General features: G+C 47.1%; 2 protein-coding genes across 2 annotated transcripts in view; one reads left to right on the plus strand and one right to left on the minus strand.

The window, feature by feature from the left end:
* Nucleotides 1-12010, plus strand: part of PAX4 (paired box 4) — a 47045-nt gene extending 35035 nt beyond the window's left edge. The window contains exons 2-10 of the mRNA XM_042781778.1: nt 7856-7986; nt 8266-8481; nt 9026-9101; nt 9687-9812; nt 10042-10124; nt 10464-10533; nt 11073-11128; nt 11383-11524; nt 11850-12010. Coding sequence (XP_042637712.1) covers nt 7856-7986; nt 8266-8481; nt 9026-9101; nt 9687-9812; nt 10042-10124; nt 10464-10533; nt 11073-11128; nt 11383-11524; nt 11850-12010 — 1061 coding nt within the window. The remainder of the gene's footprint in view (nt 1-7855; nt 7987-8265; nt 8482-9025; nt 9102-9686; nt 9813-10041; nt 10125-10463; nt 10534-11072; nt 11129-11382; nt 11525-11849) is intronic.
* Nucleotides 12011-19236: 7226 nt separating this feature from the next.
* Nucleotides 19237-23287, minus strand: part of FSCN3 (fascin actin-bundling protein 3) — an 8133-nt gene continuing 4082 nt past the window's right edge. The window contains exons 4-6 of the mRNA XM_007946736.1: nt 20521-20680; nt 19763-19933; nt 19237-19442 (exon numbers count right to left, since the gene is read on the minus strand). Of these exons, the coding sequence (XP_007944927.1) occupies nt 19237-19442; nt 19763-19933; nt 20521-20680 (537 nt within the window). The remainder of the gene's footprint in view (nt 19443-19762; nt 19934-20520; nt 20681-23287) is intronic.

A 23287-nucleotide genomic window follows, 5' to 3' on the forward strand; every position in this document is an offset into this window, starting at 1 on the left:
TTGAACTGCCAGCCTTCTGGTTAGCAGTCATATGCCTTAGGCACTACGCCACCAGGGATTATTATTCAGCAATAAAAACGAAAGAAAGTATGAGACCATGAAAAGACATGGACGATTCTTGGAGTGGGACTTTACAAATAAGCAAGGAGGAGGATGCTAAAAGGGTCCATTAGATAATGGATTAGAGTTGAACTCTAAGGAATTCATGTTTAACTTTATATACAGACAGACAGTTGTATCAAGGAATATTTATTGATATGTGTATGTAAGCAGGTTAGTTAGTATACACACCTGTTTCCTTGCTCTATTAGCTGAGAGGCCTAGATGCAACAACACCCCAGTAGCAACAAACACCCCTAGCACCCAGATCTTGATTTCTGGTACTACTCTCTGATAAAAGGAATGAGAGTTCCTTGGAGAAATGACTGATTCTAGGACTGGGACAGGGAATACACAAGATGAACCTGGAGCATCTTACAGTGCCAAAAAAAGGTGCTCAAAACAAAACAAAAGCCTACCATGATAAAATACATCAAAGCACTTTCTGTCGACTGAAAGTGCTCCCAGTGGCCAAAACTGGGACAGCTTGAGCAAAAATAAATAAAGTATTAAATAGAACTATAACCCAAAAAATACAATACATATCCACAAGTCCAAACTTATATAAATAAATGACTGACTGAATGAATGAATAATAAATAGGAGAATAGAGATGAATCTCCCAGGCAGAAGAAATCCAAATGATTTCTGTAGATATGTTCCCTTCAATGAGTTGGATCATAACTCCTCACTCCTTAAGTGTAACCTGTGCACATTGACTTCCTTCAGAAGAGCACAGCATGGAAAAAGGAAAAAAGTACCGTTACAGCAAAGAAACCTGACAAACACTGCCTTAACCAGGTAACCAAGGTCAACATCAACAGTGATAAGTCATGTGATGTGATGAAAATGGTACTATGTGGTCTTCCTCCCCCAAACCCATAACCCCAGTCTAATGATGAGTCAGGTTTGACTCGACGGCACATAACAACAACAACAACAACAACGATGATGAGAAAAACATCAGACAAATCCTACTTGAAGGACATTCTACAAAATACCTGACCAGTTCACCTCAAAACAAGGGTGAGAAACTGTCACTGCTGACAGAAACTTAAGGAGCCATGGTGATTAAATGTATTGTGACATCCTGGACAACAGGTTCTTGGAACAGACAGAGGATGTTATTTTAAAAAAGTGAGGAAATCCGAATAAAGTATGGACTTTAGCTAATGATAATGTAGTACTATTGGTTCATTAATTATAACAAATGTACCATATTAATGTAAGATGTTAATAACAGGGGAAATGATAATAGGGGTGTTATATATAATGATAATAGGGGTGTTATATGGGACCTCTGTACTATCTTTGCATTTCTCTGTATTTCTATTCTAAAAAATAAAGTTTAGTTTTGAAAACTGACTGTCTCTCTAGGTCCTTTCTCCCATGCAAACTGTGTGTGTGAGTTGGGGAGGGATAGCTTTGGGGCCAGGAGAACTGGCAGTTCTTAGGGAGCAGGTCTAGGCTTTTCAGTGTGGGTCTGGGAAATCGGAGGCACCTTCTCCACAACGGCAGGCTGGGTCCTCACGCGGATCCATGGAGCCACTCTCCAAGGGTGGCTTGTAGAGAGTGCCTTGTAGAGAATCCTTGACTGCCCAGGTTCACTGTGGTCTGAGGCGCACGGTGCACTTCCCGGTGCCTCTGGCCTGGGCTCTTCACAGCCGGCCTTTCACATCACCATCGGGTTGGTTCCGCGCTCGCCTCTTTGGGCTTTTGGCTCCGGCAGCCTGAACTCCCCAGATCTTCTGGGACTTGTGTTAGGGGGTTCAGAGTCGCCACTCACTTGGTCCACCCTCATCCTGAGAGAAACGCGAGGCAGGATTGGGCTCAGAGCTTAGGAGATCCTGGTAACAAATGAGTGTAAAATGGACTCTTTCTACGCCCCCAGTTCAAAGCCAAGGTTGAGAAAATTATTCAAGCCCTTCCTGACGCATCCGAGGGAAGGAGCCGGGTAGCCAGCTCCCTAGTTGCTGAGGGGGGCGGGGCGGGATTTGCTGGCTCTGAGAGCCTCGGCGTTAGAGCAGGGTCTGCGCTGGGATAGTAGAGTGATTGCATGAAGCTGGGGGGTGGGGAGCGCTGCAACGAGGGTGCGTGCTCCAATCTCAGGAATATTCCGTGAACGTGATATACCCTCTTGATTTTAGAGCAAGGGAACCACTAGGACTTTAGAGTAGGAGGCGCGCACAGCCCGAGAACAGGTTTGGAGAGGTGACGCGGTGCGCTCTGGAAAGCAAAAGGGTGTCAAGAGGTGGGGCTCTCTGAAGAGAGGGAAGAAGAGGGCCAAAACCCCTTGGCTTACTCACAAGAGGCTTGGGGAGGGGTAGGAACAGCTGGAAACTGATATCACCTCCCCCAGCGGGTGCCAAGAGCCGGAGGCGTCAACCCAAAGCTTTCCGGGTCCTTGCGCCTGCCGCGCCCTGCACTCTCCAGCTTTACGCACAGGCTTGGCTTGCCTTCCGGCCCCGTGAGAAGGGCAGGGAAACTCCAGCCGCCTCTCTGGAGGGCAGACCATTTTCCATGGCCAAGAGGCTTTATGCCAGAGGCTCCTAAGGGCAGAAGAAGCTAGAGACCAGGGTTCTTTGTGAAGGCGAGGAACAGTCTGGAATGGCAATGTCCAGGCCTGGAGAGGGGCGCACAGCCTGGCGGGCGGGTGGCAAGACCTCTGAGTTAATGTATAATTGTGAGCAGATGGCAGGGGTTGGCGGCAGCCTGGGGCCTGGGCCCAGCTAATGAGGGACAATTAGCCCTGAACCCGGTGGGGGCGGTTGAGAGAGTCAGACAGTGAAGGTAGATATTTGCTTCTCAAACAGTCTGGAGCACTGGGCAGAGGGCTGAGTGGCTGGGCCTTTGGGCCTGCTAGGCCCCCCTGTCAGGGCCCTTCCCTCATTTTCCTGCCCCCATCAGCTTTGGGTGGAAGGCCTCTGTTTGTTCAGACCCAGAGCTGGTTGTCAAGGCGGGGAGGAGGGGGTGGTTTATGGGGGTAGTTGCTGCCATCACCATCTGCCAGTGCTTGTGCCTTCTCCCCCCTACACCCCTATCCCCACCTTCATGCAGCTGTCTATGGGAGCAGTGGGTCAAGGCTTGGTGCCTTGGGTAGGTCCAGGGGAATGGGTAAGGCAGGGGAAGGGGACTAAGACCAGGCTCCCAGGGTACCACATGCCTTCCTGGGGACCTCCTCTTCCCCAGGCATGGCTGGACAGAGTGGCCGGCAGTGCCCCACTGCTGGGGTTGAATGGGCTCTACAGGCCCTGAAGCGTGTGCAGTTCTGCCCATGGTGCTGAAATCTCCTGCTGTAGCCTCTCCCCAGGGCCTGAATAGAGGAGGCTGGGAGAGGCTGGGAGAGGACGCGTGTGTAGGGGAGCATATGTAGGCACAAGACAGCAAACCCACTTCTTGACACATTTGGTCTTGTTTTGAGAACAAGAGTCCCCAACTCTAACATCAAGCTGAATGCACAACACCCATCCCCCATCCCCCCCCAAATCAAAGCATTTCCCAATGAAATCCTTTCTTCCCTCTTCTGACCTCAGAGTCTAGTCTTACTGTCCCACTCCCTACTGACTTGTAGCCTGACTTCTGTGAGGGCTTCACAGAATCTGGGCATGGAATGGACCCAGGGCATTTCCCATGTCTGCTCCTTCATGTCCATGTGAAATGTGCCCAAGATGATGTCAGCAACACAGCTTCCATACAATGGGACTATGTCTTCCTCCCAGCATCCCTGCTGGAACCACCCACCCAACTCCTGGAGTCCCCTACCCTACCAATGACCTCAAAACAGTGACACAGATGATGTGTGAGTTCGTTTATGGCAACACGAGCATCACTAATAGAGACTAAAAGCACCAGTCCTTGGAAGAATTGAGCCTCATAACATCTAGAGATGGGAGAAGTAACAACAGGCTGCACAGCTCTTCATAAATACCCATATGCATCTCTAATTACCCTCAGAGGCTCATCCCACCTCTGCCACCATTGTCAGTGCTACATAGTCCAGGATCCCCCTGTTCCCAGGTGAGAACTTGATCTCAGCATCACCTCCATAAAGGAACCAACTGGAGAGTCAGTGAGGATATCCTCTGGGGAGAACTGGTGCTATGTAACACACCCCCTTGCACCCTCATTCTCTCAGAGTTTTAGGGGCCTCCTTGGTCAGTATTGATGTCAGGCTACATATCCAAGGATTGTGAGGCTTACTCAGGACCGGGCAGTGCTGTTCATAGGGTCTCTATGAGTCGGAGCTGACTCGACAGCACCTAACAACAACAACAACAACAACAACAACATACATACATACATTTATCTTTTATGGTGATACATACATGGCCCAGAAGTTAGCCCCAAATCCTAGGCACGTGCATTCTGGCTGGAATCTCTGTCTGTGGGTTTGGAAGAGGGCTTTGTGCCCTATGTCATTCACAGCTTTGAGGACACATTTTGAATTGCCACCTTCCATGTTCCCTATCTCCCTCAATAATGGCACCTGAGAGGATGCACTCTGAGTCTGGGGGGCCTGCATGAGAGTGGCTCTGGACCAGCTTTAGGGTGCTAGGTGGGCACCCGGTGGACTCTGAGGAGTCACCATGGAAGGACACAGTGGGCTGTAGCTGTGGTTTGCCTCAGGGCCAGTGTCAGCCAAACCCATATTCACCTCCCTCCTCCTCTCTCCTCTGCTCATGGCCTGTGACATCACTGGCTGCTCCCAGAAGGCTGCCCTCTGCTCCTGAGCACAGGCTCTTGGGAGCTCTGGACCCCCTGGCAGGACAGAAGCAGGAGCAGACAGTGGAGGCTGTCACCAGGACCAGACCACCACCCTTGGAGCCAGCAGGGGGGCTCAGGACCCTGGCCAAAGCCACGGAGAGCCTGCCACTGCAGCTCCCACCCGGTTGCCTACACACAGGTAGCTCACCTGCAGGCTCATTGTCTGCTCTGCCTCCTATGCTGTTCCCTGCTCTTTGTGTAGCCAAGCCCAGCTTCTCTCTGTCTTTGCTGCTACCTGGTCTCCTGCTCCTCCATCCCCTGTCCTTCTTTCCCACTTCGTGAGCATCAGTTATTTTATCAGGCAAGTTCATATGCCCATTGGAGACTGTGTGTGATGATCTGAGAACAGGGTTTCTGTTTGTGAGTTGGGGTATGGGGAGGATTTAGGTTTGGACCTAAAAGCCCATGGCTCTGCTCATTTAGGTGGACAGATTGCTACCAAAGAATCAGGGTTTGGCTACTATTCTATCCTCCCTCCCGCTGTCCTGGCATACATAGCCCTGCATGTCTCCAGCTTGACTCCCCTCTCTCTACTGCTTTGGTGGCAAGCACACAAACATGAAGCCAGGGTAGGGGCCGAGAAAGAGAGCCCCAGGATTAGGAGATGGAAATGTTGGCTTCTGGTGAGGACCTACCTCCTAAACTTCTCTGAGTTTAACTTCCTGGGTGGCACCTGACTTGTGGGAACCCCAATCGGTGCCTCAGTTGTTTCTTTTGAAAAACCTCTGTCTTCCTCCCTGACTTTCTGGAAACATGAGAATTGGGAGGTGGAGTGTGTCTCTACTTGCCTGAAGATGAATGAGTAAAAAACAGTTTAACCATTGAACTTAAAAACCAAGCTCTGGTTTCCATACTCTGTGAGTTCATTGTTGCTTTACCTCTGCTAGTCTCCTCTCCGCATTGCACTGTAAACTTTCGGAGAGCAAAGCTCTTGTCCCTTTCATTTTTACTTCCTTTCTTTTGAACAATCAACAGGGTACTCATGATTAATACCTTATTCACTTAATACTTGGAGATCTGTTAACTGAGCCAAGATGGCATGGTTATTGCAGGAAAGTTCTATGGATAAGCAGCTTCCAGGGATGACCTCCAGCCCTGCTGGAGTTCCAGGCTTGAAAGGAACTAGCTTAGATTCCCATGAAATGCTGGTGAAACAAGAAAGATATGGTGGCCTGTGACCTGTGTCTCTTGCTACTCCAGAGACTCTCTTGTGCTCATGATGGCTTCTGTATCCATCAGCAGACAGCTTTCCCCTGCTTCTCATGCCTTCCCTTCAATGTGTCTTCAGTAAATGCTTTGTTGAGTGCATGAGTGTATGATCCCAGAGAGGTGGTCCCTAAGAATGCAGTCTCACTGTGAGATCTAGGATTCTTTAGAGTTCACAGGAACCAAAACCCCCAGCAGGTTAGAAGCTGCCAAGAAACGTGTCTTACAGGAGAAGCCAAGACTTCACCTTGTTCATCTCTACTTCTGGTTTGTGGGACCAAGCCCCAATGCCTGGGGCTACAGCTGAGCCCTGTGACCCCCTGCAGTGCTTGGAAGGAAGTGTTCTGGATGGTGGTTTGGAGAATCTATCTCAGGAGCTGCCTGATAGTGAAGGCAGAATTCTGAACTTGGGGTTTCCAGCCTTGAACCTGAACAACTTAACCTTTGGTCATTGATGCTCTGCCCTGGCTAGTTATGTTTTTTTTCTCTATTGAATCTGAGCTTAAGAGGCAGGAGCCTTGGTCCTAGTGTGTCAGCCAGGGCTGACAAGAAGGTCTATATGAAGGATCAGAGGCAATACTTGTCTGTTTGGAAAGCCCTTTTTAGGTGGTGGTTGCCTGGGCATTCAAAAGCATCATTCCCTTTCCACTTTCCTGACCTGTGTCATGGATGAGTGGGAGGTGAAAGCCCTCCCAGACTCCCAGTCCTTTATCCAGACACCTAGAATGATATAATCCTCAGCAGGTATTTAATATATGATGTTTAGTTCATCACAGAAAAGTTTAAATAAAGCCAAGTCTAATTTTCTTTAATTAGATGATCAACTGGCAAATTTTAGAAACTTGGCCCTCTACCACAAAACATTACACCCCAAGACCATTTCAAGCTAGAGATTTTACCCATATAACCTCCTATTATTGCAGGCTCATCTCCAAGGCTGGAGAAGGAACTCCTACAAGGAGCTCTCATTCACAGTCCTCCCAGGTAGTTCCTTGTGCTGGGGAGAGGCAGGTTGGCCTGGAGGATGCAGCAGGACGGTAAGATGCCTGGGAGAAGTGAGAGGAACAGGGAGGAGTGTTCAGGGAAGGGAACATCCTCCTAGGCTCCTCCTAGGAGGTCTTGGGGTGGAAGAGAAGGGAAGAATATGGAGGAAGACAATGAAAATAGGAATATTCTGAGTATGGGATAGGTTCATCTCTCCAAATTTTTTCCTCTTTGGAAGAGCAGGCAATGAATGATGATGGAGTGGAGGTGGACATGTTTGTTTTTTAAGCACTCCACTAGTAAACGTTGGTGGTTTGAACCCACTCGGAGGCACCTTGGAAGACAGGCCTGGTGATCTGTTTCCAAAAGATGACAGCCTTGAAAACCCTAGGGAGTAGTTCTACTTTGTATTCATAGGGTCACCATGAGTCAGAATCTACTTGATGGCAACTAACAACAACAACAACAGGAGATGCTGCCATTTCCACAGTTTCTTTTGCTCTTGGCCAATGCTCTGGGGGAAGCTTTGTCTAGTTACTCCCTCCTTGTTCCCCTCTTTAGACCAGGAAGGCCAGCACATATGGCCAAGGAGCTAAGATTCACCTGTAAGCCAACTTCCAAAGAAAATGTTTTGTGAAACCTGGGGGCAGAAGGAGAGCAGACTCCTGGGGGAGGACTTTCTGAATGGTGGGAAGCCAAACTAGAGGAACTTGAGTAACCTCTCCCAGGTGGGGTCCTCCATGCCACAGGTGGGTGAGGAGTGGGGAGACATGGTTTGGACGATGCTGCCTTCTTCTGCCAGGGATCAGCAGTGTGAATCAGCTGGGGGGGCTTTTTGTGAATGGTCGGCCCTTACCCCTGGACACTCGACAGCAGATCGTTCAGCTGGCTGTCAGAGGAATGCGGCCATGCGACATCTCACGGAGCCTTAAGGTAGTGTACTAGAAACATGCCCAGGGATAAGGACAAGGAGACAGGAAAAAGTCTGGGGCTTTTCCAGACTCTGGGAGGTCTTTGGGGTCTCAGCTACTTCCTGGAAGACCTCCTTGGAGGTTGGGAAGGGGTGCTGCAGATGTCCAAGGGCGAGGTTGGACTCCCAACTCTGTGGCCTGCTCCAATGAGTCTTGCTTTACCTTGTGGCCTCCTTCTGTCCCAGAAGCACTCACCTTCTGCCCATGTGCTTTACCTGTTCCTGTTTCTCACCTGACCCAGGTATCTAATGGCTGTGTGAGCAAGATCCTAGGGCGTTACTATCGCACAGGTGTCTTGGAGCCCAAGGGTATTGGGGGAAGCAAGCCACGTCTGGCCACACCCCCTGTAGTGGCTCGAATTGCCCAGCTGAAGGGTGAGTGCCCGGCCCTCTTTGCCTGGGAGATCCAACGCCAGCTGTGTGCTGAAGGGCTTTGCACTCAGGACAAGACTCCCAGTGTAAGTGCCCCTTCCTCCACCGGAGCTGGCAAATGGGATGTCTGGGGAGGATGAGGCCCCTGGGTGGTACAAGCCATTTGCACTTGACCACTAAAGTTGGTGGTTTGAATCCACCCAGTGATGACATGGAAGAAAGACCTGGCAATCTTCCATAGGGATCATGGTCAAGAAAACCCTGTGGAGTAGTTCTACTCTACAACACATAAGGTCACCATGAGTCAGAATTCACTTGAGGGCAACAGGTTTTTGTTTGTTTGTTTGTTTGTTTGTTGTTGTTGTTTTGAAAGAGAGTAAGTTTCCTTCTTACCTGACAATGTGGGTACCCAGGTTGGAAGTCAGGGCTCCTGGACTCTCTTGTGATGCAGAATTTTCTCTTCTAAATAGTGGTGGTGAGAGAGATAAGAAAAAGAAAGCACTTGGGGAGAGAGGAGGCTGCCCTTATGAAAGATATGCAGGTGGGGAGAAAGGATACAGGGGAAAATATCATCGGGATGCACCCCTGGCTGGTGCACCATTTCCCCACTCAACACTCCAACGCCCCCAGGTCTCCTCCATCAACCGAGTCCTGCGATCACTACAGGAGGACCAGGGACAGCCCTGGGCACAGCTCCAGCCACCAGGTGGGTCTTGGAGCTGCCTCTGGGATAATCCCAGCCAAGTCTTCAGCATTTTAGTCTTCAAAGCCCTTTTCAGTTCTTTCTTGAATCACCCTCACAACCACCCAATAAGGAGGGCCTGGCAAGGACTCCTGTTCTCTCCTGGTGGAAGAAAATGGAGGTTCAGAGAAGTGAAGTGATTTACCTGAGGTCAGCATGTAGTGGTTACAGGTCCTAGAACAGAGTCCAAGTCCCCTAACCCTTCAGTTCACAAGACAGGCTAAGGAAGAGTCAGAGTTAGACTTTCCACGCCCTCTTCTGCCTCATGTGCAACTTCTCAGAGATTCCTTCAGGTTCTATGAAGTCTGGCAAACTGGATGAAACTTGCTACTTTGCCTCCCAAAGCACTAAGCATGCACCCCACCCTGGAATTGAGCATGTATTCCATCAGGTGCTCTTACAGCCACCTTCCAACTGTAAATGCCCTAGCTACTCACCTCTGCTCTTATACCATGCTCTCCCCCACTGCTGATCCCCATCACTTAGGGATCCATGTGACTAGTGGAATCACAACTACAAAGCACCACAAGCCTTTGCTCTCCTTTGCAGTTGTTTTGAATCCTGTTCCTCCTACTCCTCATAGTGGCTCTGAGGCTCCCCGGGGTCCTCACCCAGGGACTGGCCACCGGAATCGGACTATCTTCTCCCCAGGCCAAGCTGAGGCACTGGAGAAAGGTGCTGGACAGGGCACACAGTGGGTCAGAGGGTCCTGGATGTGACTGGCAGAGACAGTGGTCCTGGGACTGGGTGTGTGGGCAAAGGCTGAGAGATGGGGGCTGTGGGAGGCCCTGCCTTGGGGGGGGGTGGTAGTTTAAGGCTGTAGTAGGTGGGGAGTGGGTCCTGAAGGGAGACTCATGCCTGCTCCTCTCCTCATGTCCTCACTCTGTGAGCCCAATGCCTGCAGAATTCCAGCGTGGGCAGTATCCTGATTCAGTGGCCCGTGGAAAGCTGGCTGCTGCCACCTCCCTACCTGAGGACACAGTGAGGGTGAGTGAGCTTTGTGACATAGTGTGCAAAATGTCGCACAATGCTTTGGGTTCCTATGAGGTGGACAAGGAGGTAAGAAGGTGGAACAGACTCATGGGGCAGAAATCAGAGGTAAGGCCTTCCTTGTCTCTCTTCTGCTGATTGCTGTCCTCTCCCTCCCACATCAAGCCTTTGATTTGATGGAGGGGACAGAGAGCAAAGGCCAGAGCAGGGAGGGAGGACATCAGGTCAGGTACTAGCAAGGGTTTACACTCTGAGTGCATGCCAGGAACATGTGGTGAGGGCAGCAAGTAGCTGGGCAGCAGAGAGCACAACCCACTTCATGGTCCCTGCCGTCAGGTCTGGTTTTCCAACCGAAGAGCCAAATGGCGCCGGCAAGAGAAACTCAAGTGGGAAACACAGCTGCCAGGTGATTTCTCTGCACTTTTATCCATCCATCCACAGTCCATCCATTCCCATCCATCTACTCATTTCCATCCATCCAACCATCAGCAGACATTCATCCCAGCCCATCCACCCATTATCCATCCATCCATCTACCATCCTTCCATCCATTCCATCCATCCATTCAACCACCTATCCCATCCATCTATCCATTCCCATCTATCCATCCATCATCCATCCATTCATCCATTTCCATCCATCTCTCCATTAATCTATCCCCATTCATCCATCCATTCACTAAACATTTACTTATTACCTCTTATGTGCCAGGTGCTGCAGTAGATGCTGAACACACACAGTCCCTGCTCTTAGGGGCTGCACTGTCCCCACTTTACCATCCCTTGGATTTAGTCCTTCCTTTCTGGAGGTTTTCCATCCATCTCTTCCCCCCTGCACAAGAGGTTGCTGCCTTTCCTAGACCCTGCATCTGACCTCTCTGACTCACCATCAGCCATTCTAACCCACACTATCCTCTTTCTGAATGATTCCACTCTCACCCTCTAGGTGCTTCCCAGGGTCAGACTGGACCAAGTGCTTCCCCAGGGATCATCACCACACAGGTGCCCAAGAGGAGATGGAAGTTTGTGAGCTCGGGACACTGAAGGGCTCACTGCCTCCCCTGTTCCTGGTGAAAGCCTGAGCTAGAATTCTCAACTCCCCCTGCCACCCACAGTGCACACTTCCAGAAAGAGCCGTCCCCATAGACTACTCTGGAGTTGTGCAGGATACAGCCTGGGGAGCGGGCAGCCCTGGGGCTCATCCTGCTAACCAGAAGGCACTACTGGAAGCTGAAATCTCCTTTTGATTTTTCTAGCAGCCCCTTGGAAGTGTGTCCACAACAACCCTACCTTCCCTGGAACCCCTGGTTCCCTCCTGCTATCAGTTATGCTGGGGGATAGCACCAGACAGGTGTTTGAGTAACACCCCACCCCAAGCCTGGCTTGAGTCCTGTTGGGGTAAGAATCCAGGCCAGCCCTTCATCCTGGGAGGGATGACTGACTTTGACCCAGAGAAGGGCACAGATCTCCAGTTGAGATCATCAAATGAACCTTGGTACAGCTCTTCTCACTCCTTGCACGGCCATCAGAGTTGAGGAAACTGTACCCCCTGAGCCTACACTACCAATGGCAGCCATAGAAGGAGAAAGGGGGTGGGATTGGGGTTCAAGTGTGTATATTCAAGGTAGAGAGAACCAATGTCTTAGCCCCTCTCCCTTCAGTGATGTTGAGAGGTGGGGATGGGAGCAACAAGCCCAGGCTCACCCACTCTGTGTCCCTGCAGGTCACCTGCCTCCAGAGCCGAGTTCCCTGGATTCAGTTCAGTTTGGCCATCCTTGCCCTTCCTTCCACTGCTCTTGCCACCAGTTTGGTGCCCCCCAAGCTCTTCTCTGGCCTGGCTCCCCACCACTGCAGGCCTGGAATGAGGGAAGGGGACTAGAGTAGCAAGAAGCAGAGGGTAGAATATAATACAGCCTGCCCCAGAAGGTCTGCCCCTTCCTCCCACCTGCCATCTCACCCTCACCTGGGGACCTTGCCTGGCCCTGTCTCACTGCCCCTCCTATGTATCACCTGAGGGGATGGGTTGGAGAAGTGAGGCCCACCCACCTCTCACACCAGACTAAGAAGACTCCTCAGTAATAAAAACTTCTTTTTGAATAGCAGAAGTTCCCGTTGTCTATCTTGTGTTACTCATGCGCACCCATACACCCAACCCTTGTTTGACATTGGTAAAGTTTGCCACGTTGCTCACATGATCACATGATCACATGATCTCTCTCTCTCTGTCTACTATCTATATCTCTCTACTTCCTTCCCTCTTCCCTAACGACCTATCTCTATCATATCTATCTATCTATCTATCTATCTGGGAGCTCTGGTAGCATAGTGCCTGAGGCACTTGACTGCTAACCAGAAGTTTGGTGGTTCAAACTCACCAGCCACTCCTCGGGAGGAAGGTTGGGCAATCTACTTCCATAGTGATACTGCCTCAGGATCGCTATGAGTCGGGTCTGACTTGATGGCACACAACACAACATCTATGTATCTATGTACCTATGTATCTATGTATCTATCTGACATGTGTCTTGGTGTTTGGGTGCTCATACACCCACACACATGCACACACACATACAAACACACACACACAGATATTACATCATGTCACTTCACCCCTAAGCCCTTCAGCACGCATCTCCAAAAATTAGGACTTTCTCATACACAATTACAATACCATTACCACATCTAAGAAGATTTATAATATTGCCTTAATTTAACAGACAATAATTCTATATGTATTTTTCTATAACAGCAAATGGAGTCGAAATGTCATTTTTCATATTCTGCTTTTTCACTTATGCATGCCCCTGGGGTATGTCTGCTTGGTTCTTCTTGGAAATAAGTTCCAAATTTTCTCAATGTGTCCCCCTGCAGAGAAAGCTCTAGGCAACTCCTAGGAAGTCTTAGGATGTAGGCGAAGGGAGGAATATAGAGAAAAGGGAATGAAGAAGAGGTATTCTGAATGGGACATGTTCTCATCTCTCCAAATTCTTTCCCTCTTTCAAAGGGCAGATGATGGAATGATGATGGGGTGGGGGTGTGGTTGGGGTAGACATGGTAGTTTTATTCCCATCTAGGGCAGGTACTGATCCAGAAGCTGTCCTTCAAGAAGCCTCTCTATCATCAAATACTCTAGAGCTGTCTTGTTCAATACAGTGACCACCCACCACTTGTATCTATTTAAATGTATGAAAGTGAAAAATTTCAAATTCAGTCAGTCGCACATTTTGAATGCTCAAAAGTCACGTCAGGCTATTGGCTACTGTGTTGTGGACAGTAAAAATTATAGAACATTTCCACCCTCACAGAAAGTTCGATGGAGTGAAATTCTGAGGGCGATAGAGCATACTCTGTCTCTGTCCTACATTTTCTATTCCCAAAACTGGAGACCTCGATAGACAGAACTGAATGGGAAAATGGGCGTGGTTTTGTCGGTTGACTATCTGCACAGTCTGAGAATAAGTAGCCACTCTTGCACTAGGACTGGAAGTTGGTGATGGAAAGAGTTGTCTCAGCTGAGGCCCCTGGCTGAACACATTCAAGCAGAGGATGGGTAGTCACGTGTGGGACACAAGGCAAGCGTGAGCGTGGGTATGCATGTGTGTGCATGTGTGCATATGTGTATGTGTGTGTGCACATGAGTATGTGTGCAGCACCTGAGTGTGTGTATGTGCTTACAGAATGCTGCAGAAGAGAGTCTGTATCAGATGACCTCCCGAGACCCATCTCCCTGCAGAGTGTATTCTATCCCTGTTCTTAATTTTAAAAATCCATTCTTCTATATCACTTCAGGATAAACATGCTTACAGTAACTTGTTATTTTCCTTTATGCAAACTGGATCTCTCTCTGTTCTGGTTTCAACTTTCTCTTTTCAATGGACTTAAAAAATCAGGCACTCATAGTATGGTGCATTTTCCAAAGTGGGGGACAGGCATCATGTTGGCATTTGAGAACATTTTAGGAGGCGTGTGGATGCTTCTTTAAATAATGTTGAGTCAGAAGTGAGAAAACGGTTCCCTTTCCGATGCCCTTTCCATTCTGATTACGTCCAGGAGAAAGTTTCATGTTGGTACTGGTCTTTAGCACCTTGTTCACAGATGTTAATCTCCCTTTTAACAAAGGGACAGGGAGTCTCAACCTCTGAGCCTTGAACAGGGAAGGGAAATCTAACCAGGATTTGATAACGTAGTGTCATTCTCATTGTATCTATTATTATGGTCAGTTTCTATTTATGGCAAGTGGTTTTGGTTTTCCATTTATGATGATAAAAATATTTATTTCTAAATAAATATAGTTAAGAGTCTATGTCAATAAAAACATCAATAGGGCAGACAGTCAGTAGAGAAAGGCCAAAATCATAAAAACAGTGCACGAATGATAGACATTTTGGAAGCCTCGCTCTGAGAGAAAGAATAATGGACATTGGAGTTAGAAGAGCTCTCATCAGAGGCCCAACGTTTTTGGCCCTTGGGCAAATTACTTTAGTTCTCTGCAAAAGGTGGGAAGTGGTGTGGGGAAAATACCTGTCACACCCCCTTGCTTGATAGGATGAACACATTTGGTAAATTGTGGGGTTGGGGGCCATATAGGCATAAGACATTATCACCGTTACCCTATGTCCATAGGATTAACAATCCTTCTTTTCTTCTAGACCAAATGGACACATTTAGAGTTATAACTGGATATAAATCCTTGAAGGCAAGGCTGACACTTCATGTAGTCACTGGGAATAGTCTAGTGGTTCTGCTGCGGATGGGGAGGATCAATGGAAACACTGGTTACTGTTCTGCCTCCTATCTTTTGGGAGGAATTTAGAGCAGTCTAGAGCCCCAGCCTCCACCCTCTTCTAGAACTCTACTCTGTACTCAGTCAGATGCACACAAGGATCTTGGGGGTGGCCTGTCATGATGTATTGTTTCTCGAATCAGGTGTTCTGCTAAACTGGGTAGGAAAAATGGTGTAACAGTCTTCTCATGGATCTTGAACTGGGGTTCCTGTACTCTTTAGTACATTCATTTCTCCTGGAGGTTTTGGATTTCAGCAGGTGGCATCCCATTGACCTGGGGACAGAACAGGAAATAGAAACAATCAGCAATTCATCAGTTTTTGACTGATCTTTGGCTTGTGGGAGAAAACTTGGTAAGATCCTGTGGAAGGAGAGAAAATAAAGTGATTTGTCTTATTCTTGATGAGGGATCAGAACCAGACATGTGAAGTTAATGTATAGGAAAAGGCAGCAAAAAATAATTAAAACATCAAACGTTGTTGTTACTAGATGCCGTTGAGTTGTTTCCGAGTCATAGTGACCCATGTACAACAGAATGAAACACTGCCCAGTCCTGTGCCAGCCCCACAATCTTTGCTATACCTGAGTCAATCATTGTAGCCACTATGTCAATCCCTCTTGTTGAGGGCCTCCCCCTTTTTTGTTGACCCTCCATTTTACCAAGCATGATATCCTTCTCCAGGGAATGGTCCCTTCTGACAACATGACCGAAGTAGGTGAGATGAAGTCTGGCCATTCTCGCTTCCAAGGAGCATTCCGGCTGTACTTCTTCCAGGACAAATTTCTTAGTTCTTCTAGCAGTCCATAGTACTTTCAGCATTCTTCACCAACACCTCAACTCAAAACCATCGACTCTTCTTCAGCCTTCCTTATTTATTGTCCAGCTCTTATAAGCATATGAGGCGATTGAAACACCTTGACTTGTGTCAGGTGCACCTTAGTCTTCAAGGAGATATCTTTGCTCTTCAGCACTTGAAAGAGGTCTTTTGCAGCAGATTTGCCCAATGCTATATGCCATCTGATATCTTGACTGGTTGCTTCCATTCGTGTTGATTGTAGGACCAAGTAATATGAAGTCTTTGACAACTTCAATCTTTTCTCCATTTATCATGACGTTGCTTATTGGTCCAGTTGTGAGGATTTTTGTTTTCCTTATATTGAGGTGTAATCCATACTGCAGACTGTAGTCTTCAATCTTCATCAGTAAGTGTTGTAAGTCATCCTCACTTTCAGCAAGCAAAGTTGTGTCATCAGCATATCGCAGATTGTTAACGAGTCTTCCTTCAATCCTGATGCCATGTTCTTCTTCATACAGTCCACCTTCCCAGATTATTTGCTCAGCACACAGATTGAATAAGTATGGTGAAAGGACACAACCCTGATGCACTCTCTTCTTTATTTTAAACCATACAGTGTCCCCTTGTTCTGTTTGAATGACAGTCTTGTGGTCTATGTACTGGTTCCTCATGAGTACAATTAAGTGTTCTGGAATTCCTATTCTTCTCAATGTTATCCATAATTTGTTATGATCCACACAGTCAAATGCTTTTGCATAGTCAATAAAACACAAGTAAACATCTTTCTGGTGTTCTTTGCTTTCAGCCAAGATCCGTCTGCCATCAGCAATGATATACCTCATTCCATGTCCTCTTCTGAATCCAGCTTGCATTTCTGGAAGTTCTCTGTCAATATACTTCTGCAACCAATTTTGAATTATCTTCAGTAAAATTTTACTTGTGTGCGATATTAATGATATTGCTCGATAATTTCCACATTCTGTGGGATCAGTTTTTTTTGGGAAGGGGTAAAAATATGGATCTCTTCCAGTCAGTTGACCAGGTAGCTGTCTTCCAAATCTCTTGGCATAGCTGAGTGAGTGCCTCCAGTGGGGCATCTCTTTGTTGAAACATCTCAATGAATATTCCGTCAATTACTGGAGCCTTATTTTTCCACCACTTCCTTCCATGCAGAAAACATCAAATAAATGGCACAAAATCATCAGAGTTGGACTTCAGTCAGCAAGTAAGATTTACCAAGAGGTTGAGATGTGTTGGGGAAGACTTCTCATAGCCAGCAAGCTATGAGAGGGACCAGGCTTTTTACTCAGGATTTTATATTCATTATCTCAGCTCATGTTAACAACAACTTTCTGAGATAGATACTATGTTCCCAATTAACCCATAAGAAGTAGTCTTTAGAGGTTAATTTGTTGATGGTCAAACTATGTTTAACTGATAAAAATTTAATTAGAACCCAATGTTCTTTGAATACAGAAATGAGCTCTTCACTACTACTATATACTGTCTCCTAGAACGTCAGACAAGGAGCTCTAGAGGTGCAGTCATTAAGGCATTTGGCCACTAACCAAAAGGTTGGTGTTTGAACCCATCATCTGCTCCAAGGATGAGGCAGTCTGCTTCCTTAAGATCTGCAGCCTTGGAAATCCAATGAGGGTTGCTGTGAATCACAATCAACTTGATGGCAATGAGTTTGGTTTGATTTGAAAATGTCAGACATGAAGGAGCCTGGGAAATTTCGTTCAATCCAAACTCTTCATGGAATACCTAAGAAACTGAGGCCCAAAGGGATTAATTTTATTTGTCCCAGTTTGATCACAGTAAAACGTTTACAGAAAACTGCTAGAAAATGGTGGAAAGCAGTGAACAGGTATGGAAGGTCTATATTTAGACTCAGTCATCTAACCTTCACAACACCCTGTGAAGTAGATAGCATTACCATTTTACAGATAAGGAAACAGACCTAAAATGTAAAGCAATTTGTTTAAGGCCACAGAACTAGTAAGCTAGTCTTACTAGCTCTGGATTGCAGGTCCCTATGATGGCAAAGCCTACACCCTTTCTACTACACCCTTGTGACTTTCCAAGTCAGAAAAGTGAGGCCTATTGTGAAGGCGCAGAACTAAGAGCAGTGACGTGTCCTGAAGAGTTGTGAGTAAGGGAATGTTGAATGGAAGCAGCATTATAAGAAAGCTCACCTGGCAGCGTGTGAAGGCAGGGGTGGCTCAGGGGTAGAATTCTTACCTTCCATGAGGGGGAAACAGGTTCAATTTCCAGCCAATGCACCTCAAGTGCAGCCACCACCTCTCTGTAAGTGGAGGCTCACATGATGCTGTGATGCTGAGTGTGGCTTCCAGCCTGAGATAGACCAGGAAGAAAGGCCTGGCAACTTACTTCTGAAAACCAGCCAATGAAACCTCTGTGGACCACAGTGGTCTTCTTTCATTGTGGATGGGCTTGTCACGAGTTGGAGGCTGATTTGATGGCAGCTAGCGACAACACAGTGTGGAGAAGAGGTTGGATGGGAACAGAACTGGTGGCAGGGAGTACCACATGGAGCCCTGGATGCGAAGCAGGCTCTGGGTGAAATGCCTGCAGTCCAGGGGTGGCAGTGGTCATTAGGAAGGACCAAACACTCCAGAGGCAATATTAAGGAAATATCCAAGAATTTTCAAGGTGTGGTGAAGGGAGCAAAAGGGAGAAGGAGCGATGATACTGAGGTTTTGCACCTGAGTGTCTGAAAGGATGGCAAACTCAAGATGGCCGTGAGAGGCCAGGAAGAAGAAAATGGCTTCGAGATGGGAGGATGAAGAGTCTGATATCAGCTCTGCTGATTTTTAGGGGATGGCAACACGCAGTCAAGTGAACTGTCTACCAGGAAGTTTTCAGGGCTGGAGAAATATCTGGGAGCCATCAGCAACCCCCAGAGATCCTGGAGGCATAGGGATAGATAGAATTCACATAGGGTAGAAAACAAAGTCTGGTAGTGTAGTGCCTAAGGCACTTGCCTGCTAATCAGAAGGCTGGTGGTTCAAACTCACCTGCTACTCCTTGGAAGGAAGGTTGGGCAATCTACTTCCATAGTGATACCGCCTCGGAACCCCAAGGAGGGGTCGCTATGAGTTGGGTCTGACTCAATGGCAAATAACAACAACAACAACATCTTCAGAGTCACCCTTTCTCACTTAGAAATGGAGTAACAATCTGCATCTTCATGAGGGAGGGAGATACCCAAGTGTGTCTCACCCTGTCCCCACACCCCAGCTTGCTTGGAAGCACATATCAGTGTGGCTTAAATGAGAAACTTAGATCTGATTTCTCCCCTTTCTCTAGCAAATCTAGATTTAGGAGGCCAGCGAAGAGAGGCACAGACTTGGAATCAATGTCCGTAGTTGAACAGGTTGTAGACAGAAGTCAGCCTGGGCCTGCATTCTGGTCTTCCTGTCACATGCCTCCCACCCACCTCTGTTCTCCTCTTGCCCCTCAGCTCCTGTTCCCTACCTCCAGGTCCTTCCCCACTTGACCTTACCTAAAATTCCCAGATACACTCTTTGGTAATGTCTTCGCTGTCTGCTAACAGGGTGCCGCTCCGGTCTGCTCGCATGTAGTAGCCATTGGGTGCCAGGATGGTAATCAGGTTGCTGCCTTGAAGCTCAATACAGAAGTTAAGGGCAAACTTTCCCCAAGGACGAAAGGTGCCAAAGGATGTAATTGACCAGAAAGATCCACTCTGTGCTGGGGAAGGAAGAGCTTGGTCAGTGAGCTACCGGGGAGGGCAGTCCTCTGGCACCGCAGCCTCTGGGAGGGCTACATGGAGACACTCCACTACCCGGCTGCCCTGGCCTGGTGCTGTGGGCAGGCCCCTCTATGGAAACTGAGAGGGCCAGCAGGGATCCCCCTTATTTCCATTCTGCCAACCCATTCGGGGGGCTTTGAAGGGTGAAAACTAGCAGAAATCCTGTTTTCCTTGTATGATGAGCAGGCTGTGAGGTCTGTGTTGGGGTACAGCAGGGGCTGCACTGCAAACCCTGGGGCAGGGAAGAGGGGCTCCTCACCCTGGAAGTGGTAGACACCCTGGCGGCAGGGCAGCAGGTGGATGCAGTCAGGCTGGTCCATGTTGCACTGCATGAGGTCGTGTTCTGATGAGATGCCCACGTAGCCGTAGCGCCCTCGCAGTGCCAGGAAGGGGCGGTTGGCTAATCGAATCCCAAATTCCTCATTGGAGCCTGAGAGAAATAGGAAAGAGCTACCAGAAGGGGCTGCCTCTAGATGTTTGCCCAGCAGGAAGTAGGAGGGGAAAGGCTAATTATAAAAGGATGTGGTCAGCATTTTAACATTTAATGAGCAGCTACTAAATCTACTTCTGTAGTGATACTGCCTCGGAAACCCAAGGAGGGGTCGCTATGACTCGGGTCAGACTTGATGGCACATAACAACAACAACACTAGGCTCCAGGCCTTATGGTAGGTGCTTGTGAAATGTCTATAGAGGCACCTAGCACAGTGCTGAGTTCAACAATTATTGGTAGTCTTTCTTCCTTTGATATATACGAGCATATTTAATGTTCGTGATAAGCTTGTGAGGCAGGCAGGGTGGATATAGTCTCCTTTTTTTTTTTTTTTCTTTTTCTTTTTTCTTTTTACCAGACAAAGGCTCAAAGAAGTGGCTTGCCCAAGTGACTACAAAAATTCAGTGATGGAGCAAGTACACGAAACCAGACCTTCTGACCTCAACTCCAATGCTCTCACATCCCTAGCTCTCTCTAGAAGCTTCCCTGACTTAGAATCACCAGCAGGAGGGCTGCTCTGCTCACCTGGAATGGTGGTATTGGCTACCAGTAGGCCATTGGCTGTGACGCCCAGGAAGCGCCCGTTGAAGGACTGCAGCATGATCCGGCCACAATTCCAGTATATACGGAAGAAGGTGTCAGACTCTAGAGGGTGCCCGTCAGCCATCACTGTCCTATGGCGCCGCTGGAAAGAATGTCGGGAACAGGGATGGGGAATGAGGATGGAACATCTCAGTGTTCTTCCCATCATTTAAATTCCTAGACCCTCTTCCCCACATCCCATCCACCAGCCTTCTCATTCCCCACAGATATGCTTTATGCTTTGAGATCATTTATGGAAAACATGTTGTGTCCCTCAACTCCTACTGTCAGTATGTGCTGTGTATCCCAGTGGCATTAAAGGGACCTGGATATCTGTATGGAGAAAAAGGAACCTTGGCCACTATGCCAAAGTCATCTTAAAATAGCTCAGAGCCATAAAAGTGAAAGCTAAACTATAAAACCACCACTTGTCTATCAGTCTGTCATTCTGTGATGGCCTGCATGTTGCTGTGAGGCTGGAGGATATGCCACTGGTACTTCAAACACTAGCAGGGTCACCCACGGTGAATAGGTTTCAGTGGGGCTTCCACACCAAGACAAATTGGGAAGAAGGACAGGGCTATCCACTTCTGATAAAATCAGCCACTGAAAACCTTATGAATAGCAGTGAAACACTGCCTGATATAGTGCTGGAAAAGAGCTCATCGGGTTGGAAGGCACTCATAATATGCCTGAGGAAGAGCTGCCTCCTCAAAGTACAAGTGACCTTAATGATGTAGATAGAATAAAGATTTCAGGACCTTCATTTGCTGATGGGGCACAATTCGAAATGGGAGGAAACAGCTGCAAACTTTGACTAATAATCAGAAAATGGAATGTACAATGTATGAATCTAGGGAAATGGGAAGTTGTCAAAAATTAAATGGAACATATAAAGATCAATATCCTAAGCATTAGTGAGCTGAAATGGATTGGTATCGGTCATTTTTGAATCAAACAATCATATGGTCTACTATACTGGGAATGATGAAGAGAAATGATGTGGCATTCATCATCAAAAAGAACATTTCAAGATATATCACTGCTGTCAGTGATAGGATAATATGCATATGCATACAAGGAAGACCAGTTAATAGTACTATTATGCAAATTTACACACCAATCACCAAAGTCAATGACAAAGAAATTGAAGAATTTTACCAAGTTCTGCAGTCTGAAGTAGACCAAATATGCAACCAAGATGTATTGATTATTATTGGTGATTGGAATGCAAAAGTTGGAAACAAAGAAGCAGCATCAATAGTTGGAAAGTAGGCCTTAGTGATAGCAATGATGCTGGAGATTGCATAATAGAATTTTGCAAGATCAATGACTTATTCATTGCAAATACTGTTTTCAACAACATAAATAGCAGCTGATGTGGACCTTGTCAGATGGAATACACAGGAATCAGATCGACTATATCTGTGGAAAGAGGCAATGGAGAAGCTCAATATCTTCAGCCAAAACAAGGCCAGGAACTGACTGTGGAACAGACCATCAATTGCTCATATGCAAGTTTAAATTGAAGCTGAATAAAATTAAAACAAGTCTACAAGAGCCAAAACACGACCTTGATTATATCCCACTTGAATTTAGAAACCATCTGAAGAACAGATTAGATGCATTGAACACCTGACCAAAGACCAGAGGGGTTGTGGGATAACATCAAGAACATCATACAAGAAGAAAGCAAAAGGTCATTTAAAAGACAGGAAAAGAAGAAAAGACTAAACTGGATGCCAGAAGAGACTATGAAACTTATTCTTGAAAGGAGAGTCACTAAAGTGTTAGGAAGAGATGATGAAATAAAAGAGCTGAACAGAAGATTTTAAAAGGCAGCTCAAGAAGACAAAGTATTATAATGAAATGTACAAAGACCTGGAGTTAGAAAACCAAAAGGGAAGAACACATTTGGCATTTCTCAAGCTCAAAGAATGGAAGAAAAAAGTCAGGCTTCGGGTTGCAATACTGAAGGATTCTATGGACAAAATATTGAACAATACAGGAAACATCAAAAGAAGATGGAAGGAATATACAGAGGCACCATGCCAAGAAGAATTGGTCAGTGTTCAACCATTTCAGGAGGTAGCATAGGATCAAGAGCCAACGGTATTGAAGGAAGAAGTCCTAGCTGAAGGACTGGTGAAAAATAAGACTCCAGGAATTGATGGAAAACCCACTGACAGGTTTCAACAAACAGATGCAGTGCTAGAAATGCTTACTCATTTATGCCAAGAAATTTGGAAGACAGCTACATGGCCAACTGACTGGAAGAGATCCATATTTTTACCCATCCCAAAGAAAGGTGATCCAACAGAATGTAGAAGTTATCAAACAATATTATTATTAGTATCACACACAAGTGAAATTTTGCTGAAGGTAATTCAAAAACAGTTGCAGCAGTACATGGACAGAGAACTGCTAGAAATTCAAGCCAGATTCAGAAGAGGACATGGAATGAAGGGATATCATTGCTGATGGCAGATGGATCTTGACCGAAGGCAGAGAATACCAGAAAGATATTTATCTGTGTTTTATTGACGATGCAAAGGCATTGCACTGTGTGGATCATAAAAAATTACAGACTACCATTGCAAAGAATGGGAATATCAGTGTGGTAGTTATGTTTGTGTGTTAACTTGGCTGGGCCTGGTTGAGTGGCTGGGCAGCTGGTGGTAGTTATTCGCCATGATGAGATTGGTAATCA

The sequence above is a fragment of the Orycteropus afer genome, unplaced genomic scaffold, assembly GCF_000298275.1.
Source record: "Orycteropus afer afer isolate SDZICR_OR568_19922 unplaced genomic scaffold, OryAfe1.0 scaffold00170, whole genome shotgun sequence".
In the NCBI taxonomy this organism is placed as follows: Eukaryota; Metazoa; Chordata; class Mammalia; order Tubulidentata; family Orycteropodidae; genus Orycteropus; species Orycteropus afer.